At 27.8% G+C, this 14,201-nt stretch overlaps 1 protein-coding gene across 3 annotated transcripts in view; it reads right to left on the bottom strand.

The window, feature by feature from the left end:
• Positions 1 to 14,201, bottom strand: part of Epg5 (ectopic P-granules autophagy protein 5) — a 175,310-nt gene that overhangs the window by 60,824 nt on the left and 100,285 nt on the right. For all 3 annotated transcript variants that reach the window (XM_087155460.1, XM_087155461.1, XM_087155462.1), the window contains 5 exons: positions 12,626 to 12,707; positions 9,854 to 9,977; positions 6,901 to 7,021; positions 5,091 to 5,259; positions 643 to 733 (listed from right to left, as the gene is read on the bottom strand). In XM_087155460.1, coding sequence (XP_087011586.1) covers positions 643 to 733; positions 5,091 to 5,259; positions 6,901 to 7,021; positions 9,854 to 9,977; positions 12,626 to 12,707 — 587 coding nt within the window. The remainder of the gene's footprint in view (positions 1 to 642; positions 734 to 5,090; positions 5,260 to 6,900; positions 7,022 to 9,853; positions 9,978 to 12,625; positions 12,708 to 14,201) is intronic.

Raw genomic sequence — 14,201 nt, 5'->3', positions numbered from 1 at the left:
TATTACATTTACATAAGATTCATACCCTAACAAACAATAAGAAGTTAGCCCAATAAGTAGCGTCATTCTGTTTTGCTTTGATAACCTCTGCTTGCGGTATAAAACTGAGTGTAACCTGGTATAATGTGCGCCTAATGGGACCGGTGTGTCCATGCGGGGCTTTCAAAAATTACAATGCAATGGGGGGAAAAGATAACTACATTCAAGGTTGAACAAAACTTTTACAGGTTCTAGGACAAAATTTATTACGGGCATGTGCCATCCTCAAAGCACAAAAAACATTATTGGCATATTTTGTAAAATTTTCGATGATAAGAAAATACAAATTGTAAGTTTATATAAAGAAATTCTCTGTCATTTTCTTAAGAAAAAACATTTAATAAAAGCTATTTTTTCTGTTACCCCTGTTTAACTGTTTTCTCTCGTCCCTCGAATACGCCCTTGACTACATCACATGTAAATTACATTCAAAACTTTTTTAAATTGTCATATAAAATAGAAATGTCTGCTACTTTTTTTACTGAAATAGCAGTATTTCTAAATTTTCCATGTGGAGCCTTAACCTCAAACGGCCCAAAACGGGATGATGTAGGAATGCTTTACAATACTTTATAAATAAATAAGTAACAAATATATATTTACCTTAGTATCATAAATATCATATTCTTGAGGAACTAAATTTTCATAGTCAAAGTTAAGTTGCGTTAGTTTGTTTGAAAAATCTGTAAAGCTTCTAAAAAGAAAAAAAAAATAGTTAAAAATATTGAATAAAATGAAAGTGTATGAACACCATGAGATGTTGACAAAGCTTGATGTGCAAAAGTTTAAAAAAAAATCTGATCTATTCTGATCTTCTTTTTAAGGTTTTTACTCATTATCTTAGACTCTCACTAATACGTAAAGTACATTAGCTAGTCTTTCACTTATTATTTTAGATTCTTACTGGAACACAGTGGGTTAGATATATATCTAAAAGGCAATAGCCATTTATAATATTTCGTAATTTAAAACAAAAATTATTCCAGATTTGAGCAATATTTTTTTGTCATCTTTAGTCATATTTATTTATTAGTTTTGAAGTTGTAAAGGCATGCAATATCAAGTAATGCAATAGAAAGTGCAATTTTAATAATTAATAAACTAGTGCAATTTTAAGTCAGCTTAATTAGAAAGATTCATTAAAATTCTTAAATATGGAAAAAAAAAGAAAAAAAAATTCAGAGCTCGAGAAGCAAAAATAATGACTGTTTGAAACTCATTTCCTTTCAAATGATGACAAATCAAATAATGTATGAAATATTTTTAAACTATTTTCAACCATTATAGCAAAAAACTACAAAAACGTGATTAAAAAATTGACATGAATTAAACATTAGTTTCAAATTAAATTATAATAAAATTTGCAATTTAACAAAGCTATATTAAATAAACCTTGTATTAGATTAAAAAAATATGAGTTATTCAATAAAAAATAATAAATGAATGATAATTAACATCGTTTTGTTACTAGTTAAATAACAGTTAATTAAAAAGTTTAGTATGATAGAATAATAGATGATAAATAAAAATTACTACTAAAATATACATATAAAAAAGAGAAAGTAAGCACGAGTTAAGTCAAAACATTCTCCTTCACGTATAAACACACATTTTTCTCTCTTCTTTCATTTGGTAAGAAGGGTTAGTAGCATGGGCATTAAAATAAAAATATCATTAAAAACAAGCTCCTAACTTAAAAAAATAAATCAATCCTTTTTGATAAATTCAAAAAAAATATTTAACAGGGTACAGAATTGAGTTGATATTTTTTACAGAAAAGATTTATAATATAAATCAAAACAAAGCCAATCTGCTGGTTTTTCTTTCAAATATTATTAATATTCATAGTTTATTTCTCTCAACAAAGTTTTTTTTTTTAACTGCTCTTGTCTTTGTAACAACTTTAAGGTGTGCACATTAAAGCAGTTTAAATGTTAAGTTATAGCTATCCTAAATTCATGAAGAATTTTGAAAGGATTCCTGTAGAAACAAATAATGGAATTTTTTTTTAAAAAAAAGGTAAAGAGATTTATTTAATTCGATTGTCAAAAAGAGTCCAGAAAATAAGCGTTTTCGGAAAATAGACCTCCAGGTATTTATAGATAAATTTTCCTTCAGTTTCAGATTAAAAAAATTAGGTGGTTGTAGAATTGTTAATAGGACATTTGACGGTGTGACCTTTCTACCAAACATTTATCTAAAGATCCTAAGTGAAATAAAAAATTGGATATAATGGATAAGGTTTCTCGATCAAATTTATACAGTTTGTGGATTGCCACAGATCAATTCCAGTATTGTTAATTAAGAATTTTTTTAACCAAGCAATTAAAAGATTGAATATCAAATGCAATATAAGGTCACCACTTAATGCTTTTGAGAATAAGGACTTAAAAATGAAAATTAGATTTTATAAATTTGAAACATTAAGCAAACCCATTACTCAATTATAATATTGGTTTACACCAATTCAGCAAGGACGGGTAAAGGAGACTTCCGCAGAAAATTAACACACTTGGTAAATGCTGAAGCATTTACTTTATTGAAATCTAGTAGGGTGGGTATTTTGTCAAGAAGAAAGAAAGCAGTTATAAAAAACTAAACAAACTGGACAAAGAGGAAGAAACTAAAAATGATTAATACAACAAATGTCTTAAAATAGGCATTATAAGAATAGCTTTAATTTAAACAAATCATACTTAGTACAGTACCAGAAGTTAAAAGTTTTTCACATTAATGCTTTAAAAACAAACTACAACTTAATATTTGTTTTAGTTTCATAGCAAATTTCCAGATCTATATATCATATTATTTCAGAATTGATTAGAGCACTCAAACTTAATACTATTTGACAATAAAAATTAGTATGCAATTTGAACTTGTGAATTCACAGTGTGACTAGTAGCATAGTTTAAGTTTAGTACAGTGTAACGTCCCATATCCGGACGTCCGTTTCCCGGAAGGGTCGATTTCCTGGACACTTTTTAACAATCAAAATAAACAAAAAACTCCCGTTTCCTTAAAAAAAAAAGGTCTTTTAACACATTTTCTCTTTTTCTAGCTTGCACTGAACCTCTGATTTATGCATCGAACCCATAAATCACCAGAAAGGGGAAGTGAAGATCTACCAAGACCATTGAGTGACTGTTAGTGACGCTCCTCCCTTGGAATGTAGGAAAAAGAGGGAGATTTGTTTTGAAAAGACCGCAACTGAGTCCCCTCACCCTCCTTTCCCATGCAGGTGGCTAGTAAAAGAGGCATTTCCTGGAACCTTTTTATTGAAAGAAGAAATACTGTGAAAAAGGGTAAACGGGGCAAGCGTTAAGGTGGAGGGGGAGTTAAAATGGAAAATGTGAATAGGTCTAAAAGGATACACGTCCTTGAGAAACAAAACATTCGTTCTTTCCCATACCATGTAATATTTAGGAGGCGGGGGAAAAAGGGGGTAACATTCTTTCTTTAGCAGATTCTTTCAGTCATAGAAGAAAAAATAAAGAGAACCCGATCAGCGTGCCCCGCCTTTATGCTTGATTGATAGCCAAAGATTGGGGAGAAAACAATAATTTCTTACTTCCCCACCCTCAACTTAAATGATCTCCTCTTTACACTTATTTTCTTTCACAAATAAGGAGGAAATGAATTTTTCTCCTCCACCTATCCACCTTAATGAATGATGGAAATTTCCCTTTCTTGCTTGAATCATTCTAGTTAATATTTTCATATGTCAATTTTTTTTCGTTTTCTATATTTTAAGCAATAATATATTTTTTTCTAATATTTCATATTTTATTGATTAGATATTCCAATACTAAAACATTATTCCCCTTAAAAATAATGTTTATTTATTTTTTGCTTCTTAGATTTGGATCATTTTAAGCTTTGTTCCAGAATGACATGAATTTCCCCTTCCTGCTTGAATCGTTCTAGCTCAAAATGGCGGATTAATATTTTCATAACTGTTAAATTTTTTTCATTTTCCATATTTTCAGCAATATTTTTTTCCTAATATTTTATATTTGATTGATTAGATATATTTTAATGCTAAAACATTATTCCCCTTAAAAATAATGTTTATTTATTTTTTGCTTCTTAGATTCAGATCATTTGTTAAATCATTTTAAGCTTTGTTTACCTTGGGGGTCTATTATAGGGAAAAATCTATTATACGGGACTTAATGGAGTCCCACCGATTCCGGATACGCGACTTAACACCGTATATGATTTGTTAATTTAGCAATAATGAAAAATTTTAATAGGATTTCTTGCAGTTCTTTATAATAAATATCAGATGTGGTTTTATTATTCGAATTTATGTAAAATATTGAAGACTTAAAGTTATTCAAATTTCTAAAGAAATTTATTACATTGATTTTTTTTCCAATCCTTGTTTTTTAGTTTTCATATATTTAAAAATGATAAATAAATAGCTTAGAAATTAACACTATTATTTATAATCTTCCTTGTCAGCGCAACAGCTTCTTGCACACCATGGCTGCCTCAAAAGCTGACAAACGCCAGCACTTCCTGTCCATGGCAACTCCCTTCCAATCTTTAGGGTTTTAAGGTCATTTTTGCTGTCATTGAGCCTCTAGTAGGAGGTCTACCTATGGGACATGACCCCTTGGAGTTCTTAAAGGTGACGTTTTTCATGGTACTATTTTCAGGGCTTCTCCACCGATGACGCAGCCATCTCAGCCTATCACTGCAGATTATTTGAGTAATATTTTAATTTTTATAATAATATTTGTAATATTTATAATAGATTGCAAATATAAACTGTCAATTTTTTTTCTCGATATTATAGTTATTTCTTTATCTTGAGTTGGTTGAAGCCTATATTTTCCAGAGTGGCTTTTTCAACTGTGGATGAAATTTGCCATCCCTAATTTAGACCAACCTTTTGTGGATATGGTACAGAGCACCATTTGCACCAGCTAAGATAACTTTTAATTTAATGTTTTTTTACAACCTAATATGATAGTTAATTAAATGTAATTAAATTTTTAATTGAATTATATAAAGATATAATTTCAATTAAAAAAATATAAACTCACTTGGCTTTTTCAAAAATCAGTCTCTGATTGGTTTCAATTAGCTTACGCAGTAAATCCCAAGAAGACAAAGCAGCTTCCTCAATGTCCAGTGTTGGTGGTTCAATATCAGCAGTACAATTGAAAGATTTTGCATTACAAAGCTTAAGATGTCTCGTGATCCGATCAAAAGCTGGTTAAAAGATAAAAAACATCACAATTGTTGACAGTGTTTGTGTTAGAAGGATAAATACAGTGGTCTTTCATGTGCTTTTCTACGTTAAAGCCTAATATGACATGAACAGTTGCTAATCGGGTTTAATTTTTTAAAACATTTATTAAGCATATAATAAATGCAATTAATGCTTATTTTAAATAGTGAAAACAAGCATACTTTGCTATTTAGAAAACCTGAGAACTATAGACAACTGATTTCTTAATTCCTTCAAATTTTAAAGATTTGGGAGGAAACATATTCTTAAAATTACATTTTCTAGATTCACATTAGACTTTCTCTTGAATATCACAGTGGTGTGAGTGATGAGCTGTGATTGCATTTCCAGCAAACTATTTCAACTTTAAATAATCATTATCAAGGAAATTGAAATCCAAATACACTTGCTCAGGCAATTGCATGACACTAAAAAGGATTCTGAAGCAAAATACGATAGAAAATGGCTTACACTTAATGGAATACACACAAATATGTACCTTAAATTCTTTTTACAATATTTCCTTTATTTAATTTTGTAATACAAAAAATTATTGCCCATAGAATGAATTCATTATATATTTGAAATCAAAATAAAATGTTTCATAACAACCAGCTATCCTAATTCATTTAACAGACAAAAGGTGTATTTGTGTATTCTTATTATTTTCTATAAGGGACACCCTCTACTTTAGGAACAATTCTATTGGTCAAATTTTTTTTAATAGAAGGCATAATGTGTCTACATCAAACCAAGACATACAGATAAGTTTCAAAAAGTAAGAGAGAGGTAGAGAAACACAAAAGTATAATTAAAATATCCTTTGTTAATATGTTTATCTCTCTCTTTTAATGATTACTGCTTCAAGGTAGAAATGAACAATTCAAACATGTGATGGAATTAATGATAATTTAACATATAAAGACTTTTGTGGGTAGGGAGAAGATGCCATACCATCCAGGAACCCCCATGGCCATATAAGAGAAACATTGATCAATGAAAAAGTAGTTAGATGGTCAGACTGTTCAGTTATAGTGATGTATTGCTAATTCTAGAGAACATTCTAATGTGGAAAATGTAAGAATATGTATATTTTTAGATCATGCGAGGGCTGTGAAGTTATATAGAGAAGAGAAGTTTAGTGTTATCTATCAGGTTATGAGACATGCTATTATGGTGGTTTGATAAAAGAAAAGATTAAAATTAAAATAAACAGTGTGATAAACACAGTTAGAAATTGAAAACGCTTTTTTCGAAATTTAAGGCAGAGATTTGGAACAAGTAAAATTAATTTAGACTTCAAAACACCAAATACTTGGTTTGACAAGTTAAAGCAAAGTCATAGACTATAAGTAGCAAATAAAGTTTAAGACTTTGTAGACAAGAAATATCAGTAGATATGCAACATGCAGAAGAGTAGAAAAATAATTAAATGAAATCTGTTTACCTGAATTACTAAGTATTTTTAACTATTAATTATTTTTTAGTTTTAATGTAACCTCTGAATAAGGGAACTTTTATTTAGAGAAAAATGTCTGGTCTCAGGATGCCTCTTATAGGGAAGTACAACAGTACTTGCATATCTTTACACAAAAAAATAGTAATCATGAAAATCGATTTACAGTTCTTATCTTGCGACTGAAAGCTCTCCATAGAAAAGGATTTTTTTACAGTCCATGAGGAAAGTTTTTGTCCTAACATCTCTTGCATACCATTAGTAGATATTAAATCAAACCAAAGTTCCTGTAAATAAAGCAAAATAAAATTTTAAAATAATTCAGTTTTTCAAAACTTCTTATAGTAAATATCAACCAAAGCATTAAATTGTTTTAGTGTCTTAAATTATCTATTATTGCAATTATATCTTATTCCTACATTCCCTGGACTGCTTCTTTCCAAAATAAACTTCCTTCAAAATACTTCATTGGAGCAAAATCAATCAAAAAGTATGGCAAATAAAGGGGTCTTACTTTTTTTCAAAAAATTGTATAAATTTTTTGTATCAGGAAAAATCTAAGGGTTTTGTAACAATTTGTATCAGGAAAAAAAAGAAAACGTTGAAATATAAAAAGATCTTTTTGTAACAAGTAGACACAAATATCACATTACATATAAATAGATTTCTTTTGAGATCCATTTAACATAATTTTTTAAAAGATAAAACAAAAGCAATATAATAATTATTTTATTTTTCTAGGTAAAATTTTTTTTGAAGTCAAAATTGCACGTAGCTGTAAATTTTTAAAGTAAACAATGAACTATTTGTTTAATAATATCAAAATAGATCATATCAAATAACAATAGAAAGTGCATTCAAGTTTTAAAGCTTAAAGCTTATTTCAATCATGAAGCAATTTTCTGGGAAATTCTTTGCTATACATATTAATTTTTCTTCACTATCATAATGAAAATAATCATCTTCATAATCTTGTTCAAGTAATATTTTGTTGACTTGCTGCCAGGTTGTCTTGTTGCTTCTTAGAACACTGCGCTTAAAAAACTATGCACTTAGGCAAACCCAACAGATTTGAGATCTGTGAAACTAAGCGAATCAATGGTTTTGATATTCACAAAATTTCAAGAATTAATGAAAAAATCACACACCACCCAATAATGTAAAAGGAAGTTACTTACATGGTTAACTTAGCATCGGGACAACATGCATATTAGAAAAAAATGAATAAAAAAAAATTAGAATTTTTTTTCAAAAGTTCATGCAGAAAGTCAAACTTGTGCTTTGGCACTAAACTAGTCAAAACAATACATTTGCATAAATTCTTTCGTTTAGGTTGGTAAATGTGTAGGACCCCTGCAACTTATTATAAAGAAGAATAGCAAGTATCCAACCAAAGCAAATAGGTGGAAATAAAAAAAACTTGCATCATAGGAAAAAAATTAAGAGAAATAAATATTAGAGTTAATTATGTAGTCTTTTGCATCAAAATATTTTTTACTATACATGAATGTTTGTGCAGCTAAATAAAATCCCTTAAAAATAAATTTCAATTTTTGAAATACAAGTAAAATGTAATTTGCCAAAGTAAAGGTGTCATAATTAGTGATAAGATTTCAAGGATTCACATATGCCTTAATTTTAAAAGGTAATACTAATTCTCACATTTTTATATGCTTTATATTTTAATTCAATAGCATTGCTATTTTTCGCCAACATTGCCAAATTTTTTTCAGATAAAATTTTAAAAATGTAATAAATTTTATGTTTTATCATAAGTATTTTTTTTTTCTCTATAATTCAACTCTGCTTTTGACAACCAACAATAAATAACTGTAAAATTATATCAAATTGAATACAGATTATACATCTCTAGAGCTTAATAAAATAAAAAACAATTTAAGAAAATAAAATTATTAGCAGAAACAATGAATAAAACACATTAAATGTTATGAATTAAGAGATATTAAATAATATTCCATAAGTATAATACTAGATTACACTACCAAACTGAATAGGTATTTTAAGAAGAAAAGAATGACCTCAAATATTATAAACATTAAATTCTGTTATTTAATGGAAAACCTTATTTAGCATATTTTCTAAAAGTTGAGTTTTAGGGTTATTAAAAAAATATGAAAAAATGAAGAAATTGTATAAATAATTGATTTTTTCCCCTCAAGCATAGATTTCAGGATCTTTTTGGCAATTACATTGAAAATTAAATTGTTAGCATTCAATTATAGTGTCCTGTGAACCATATTTCTCACACATAGTATACAGATCTAGGCCAACTTGTGCCTTTACTTTGACATGTAAGCTGTTTTTCTTAATTCAGTTTGTGTATTTTGTAAACAGAACTCATGCTGTCAATGATGACAAATATTTTATGACTTTTTAAATTTAACATAAAGCTTACTTTAAAGGATTTGTCAGTATTTCACTCTAATATGCATAGGTATGATTTGAAGAATGGCAATTGTGAATGTTTCTGTTTGGTAGTAGAATGACATGTAAAAATGAATTACTCTGAGTTCACAAATATGCATTTCTGCTGTCCTGGATCGTTTATTATTTTCAGTAATAGAATTCAAAATATCACCAAAATGGATAGGAAATGGTGAATATCTAGGTAATTGTCTATTTCAATAACTATACAAATAAAGGTTAGAGGAAAACATTGAATATCTACCATACAGCTTGAAATATGCATAATTTCATACAGCTAATCTAAATTCACATTTTCTGCCAAATACCACATATGTATACCTAATTTCACACATTGAATATATATTTACAGTGTCTATATTGCAGTAACTCTTAAGTTAATTATATGAATACTGTTTATTAGTGTCAGGTTTTAGTGCTCCAAGCATAATTTAAAGTAACTTGATTTCATGCTAGATGCTAGCTTTTGTTTCAAAAAATAAAAAATGGAATAAAAAATGAATAAGTGATAGTAAAAAAACAAAATTTTAAACACAAAATGTCTAGCAAAATTTCGTACACTTAATTTGAATGCAGTTGTAGCATTTTTCTAATAACGAGAAAGAAATGTTTTTAATAAAAAAGCAGACTAATTAAATTCTTAAGAGAGAGATAAGAAGAAATTTTATAATTACTTTATCATCATTATAAATTAATTGCAGACGTTCACAACAATATTTTGGATCCAAAGCAGAATAGCAAACATTCGGAGTATGTAGATTTAGGTCAGTAAGCCACAAAGAAAAACCTTTAAAAATCCTATAAGATATGAGCATATATCATTAAAATATAATTTTTTTTCATATTAAATTAGCATTACAGGCATACTTGTGTGTCAAAAAAATTTCAGTTTATTTATTTTCCAACAGCAATTAAATATGCATTGCTTTAATAAAAATATGTAGATTTTTTAAATAAAAATATGTTTTTTTAATAAAGCTCCATTCTTGAAGAAATTATATTATTCTAACAAATAAAAAGATTAAAGAAAATAATGACAAAATAGATAAATATAACAGTAACAGGTTGTGAAACTAATGAATCTCCCTATAAAGATAGCAAAATATTTACAAATATGTAAAATTAATACATATTTTTTACTTTTTTCCATTAAACGAGAAAGTTATTATTTTTTTAAAAAAATGCGAAATTTAAAAAAATGTTTCTTATTTTAATGGTACTGAAATTATCAGAAATTTTTAATTATATTAAAACAAAAATTTTTAGTGGAATAATAATATGCATACACATAAAATACAGCTTTTCTTAAAGATACACCTAAGAAATTATACTTATTAATTCTGGCATGAAAACATATAATTTGAAAATAAATAAAGAATTGAAAAATATTGCAATTAAGAGATATTTACAATTTGAGCATTAAGCCCTTTTGGAAATCAATGATACAGGTAACTAAAATTTTGTTGCATGAGTAAAAAGTTCATAGGCACGAATTTGTGAAAATAATAGCTCTTCAACCATTTCGAAATGCATTACAGAAAATATTACTTTTACACTGTTATGATAAACATTTTACTTGATTATGATTTACATTTTACTTTCATAGTTTATCTATATACTGGTAATACTTATAATGTAATTATGCTACATGAAGCAACAGAAAAAGAAATCAAGTCATTGTTTTTCATATGCAAGTTTGCTGATGTAATGTACACAAAGAACTAAATCAAGTTTCATTAATTTTCTGATAAAAACCTACATCTTTCTCATTTTGCTCTTTTGGAATACTTCTACATACTTTATCACAACCTTTAAAATGCTAATTTCTTTTTTACAACAAACGAATTTTAAATAGCATATGTGAGCTTTTGACACCCCATTTATACTAACTCTATAATAAATCCACACAATTTTGTTGATTTTAGGTAGTACAGTAGAGGACCCCTAATCCGGCAGGACCTGAAATTCGGCACTTAATCCGATCTATTTTTTTAAAAGAAATTTTTATTAATAAGAGAAAAAACTAAGTAACTTAGTTTAACTTCTGTTAAACTAAGTAACTTCCTTTTATCTTTCAAAATCCAAAGAATTACGAAATGCACCCCACATTTCCCTCTCCAGTTTGACCATAAATTAGCCACACCCTTTTGACAATGAAACTACCACATGGGGTACAAAATGAATTCTATTCCTTTTGCAGCTTCTTAAATTTGATGTAAATTAGAGACTTTTGTTTTTTTATAAGATATTAACTGTTAATTTTTTTTGTTAATTGATAACTTGTTTTTTTAAAATCATATTTAGTTGTTAGCTTGTTTTTTTTTATCGTTATTAGTTGTTAGCTTATAAAAAAAATTTTGTTAGCTTATAAAAAATATAAATTGTTATTTTTATTATATAGATTATTTTAATTAATGAAATTTCTTAAGATGGGACAGTTTTAAATTCACCTCATCATAATCTACAATCAAAACTTAACTAAACTTATTGAAATTAATTAGTTTTCTGAAATAAACAGTATAATAATTGAATTATTGTAATATACGGGCGCCATATTGGAATTTCCAAAAGAGATCCGAAATTCGGCAAATTCTGAAATACAGAATTTTGTCGGTCCCGTGAGTGTCGAATTTGGGGTCCTATACTGTAATTGTTTTAAAATATGTCTCAGTTAAGTATTTGCAATAAAATAACCACACTTCGTAATATTTGGCTCTAAATTTGACCTAATTAGGACAATAAGAGTGATATAAGATCTTAAACTATATTTATGCAAAGATTAAATTCCATTCAATATAAATTTCTCAGTCACACCTGTCATAAAACTATTTTTCATCATGCCAATTGAATAGTTATCTAACAATTCATCCACTACCAACATTGTTTTAAAGTATTCACTTTCATAATTTTATTTATAGTCGTAATGATTTGATTCAAAATATTATAGGACTGATGGGATTTATTACCTTACTTCTAGAGGAATTATTAAATTTTCAGCTCTACCAGAACTTAACAGAGCTCCAACACTTCTATGTTGCTGATGAAGAGCGATTATGGTACTTATAGTAAAAGAGTGCAAAAATAAATGGCTAGTAAAAAAGTGGGTTTATTGTAATTTTTGAATTTCTATCCAATATGTTTTGAGCATCTTTTAACAACATTTTTATAGGAAATCAACAAGGAAACATTATACACTGCAAAAAAGCAATTAGTGAAAAATAAGTAATTTAATTTGCAAAAGTGCATTTTTTTATCAATTATAAAATTATTTTGAAATTAATCAACTGCAAAATTAATTAAAAAAATTTAACATTATAAAGTGCTACTTCCCCTAAAAAGTTGAATTAACCTCACTTGAACCAAACTATAAATATTTATTTCTCAGTAAGAAAGCTAATACTCTATATCTACAGTGATAAACAAAATTAGAAGGATATTTTAGTTACCTGCATAGTTCTAAATTGAAGGACTGTTCTTTAGTACTTTTACATTTTTCAACACCTGTCTTACAAGTCTTCAAAGGTTCTTCTACATGAACAACAGGAAAAAAGCAGGCATATAAGAAACAAACAGTTTTAGATTCAGTTAGTTATGCTTATGTTCAGTTCATACTTAAACATACAATTTCTAACTACATGATATTTTAATGTAAGATTTTTGTTCTTTCATAATTTTTTTTCTGGAACTTAATTAGATTCCTAATTATGTAAGGAAAAGAGATTTGTCAAAATATAATCACAGGCAAAAATCATTACATTAATGCAGAAAACATGAGTAACCATACTTAAAGATTTATGTAAAAGAAACAGAAAAAAAACTATATACAATGATTTTTAGTAGTTACGCCGTACCTGAGAAAAAAATCGCTAAAAATTTTAATTATGAACTCATAGGTTGCACCGCCGTAAAGGCTGCACTTCCGTATTTTTTTCTTTCACTAACATACAATAAAGTTTGAAATGTCCCTAGATTTACTCAATTATACTGATAAGTACTACATATTAATCCGGTTACGACTCACTTTCCAAGTACAGAATTAAAGTTTGAAATTAAATAAGTTGTTTGCAGTTAAAAGAAAGAAGGTAACATCTTTAAAAAGGGGGAACAGTGGCCTCCACATCGGTAGCCATATCAATTTTCATCAAATATCACATGAGTGAAAATACACTTGAAAAATAATAATCTTTAAAACAAAATCTATACTTAGAAGACAGTTATTAGTTATCAAATCTTTTTTATTATTATGAAAAGAAAGAATTGAGTCTGACTTACTCAGGTTGTGTAGCCAAATGTTAAAAAAAAAAAGCACCTTTTAAGCACTCAAAAATATTTTAAGGCACTTTGAAGAAATATCATGAAGAAATATCATAATCAGACAGCATTGGCAAGTTTTTGACAATTGACGGTCTTATTTGCTTGCCTGACGTAGACGATGGTGCATCACCAACGATGAAATTAACAAGATAAATGAAATTTTCTATCGCTAATAGAGAAAAAAAATGACAATATTTAGTTGGTCCCCGTAATCAGCAAAAATTCGAGAGATTTTTCAATTCTATTACAGAGAGCGGAAAATTAAGTCTGAAATTGAGAATCTTTTGCAAAATGCAGCAGAGTTGCGCATTAGACACAAAATTCCTTACCACTGAATCCAGCTAAGTATACGCAAGTGCAGACCAGCATGTATTTCATCAAACATGTAAAACGAACGGTGTTTTCATACAGTACAGACTGACGGTACGCCTAAATAGATTGGGGTTGAATAAATTGTGGCAAAAATTAACATGGTAAAAATAAATATCACATTTAGGAAAAAAGGAAAATTAAGCACTTTTTAAAAATACCCATGGAAAAAAGCAAAATGGAAGTTTGTTAAACGGAAGTCCGACTGTATAACCAATTAGAATCATAGTTTGAGAATGTGTATGCGATAAAAATAAACTAATCACAAAATGAAAATAAATCGCCAACTTCTTATTTATTTTCAAATATTTCCAATCTCATATTTAATCAAATCCATCA

This window comes from Parasteatoda tepidariorum, chromosome 11 (genome assembly GCF_982258835.1).
Source record: "Parasteatoda tepidariorum strain Cologne lab strain chromosome 11, Ptep-v5.0, whole genome shotgun sequence".
Taxonomy (NCBI): domain Eukaryota; kingdom Metazoa; phylum Arthropoda; class Arachnida; order Araneae; family Theridiidae; genus Parasteatoda; species Parasteatoda tepidariorum.
Note: the sequence above shows the minus strand (reverse complement) of the source record. Positions and strands in the feature narration are given on the sequence as shown.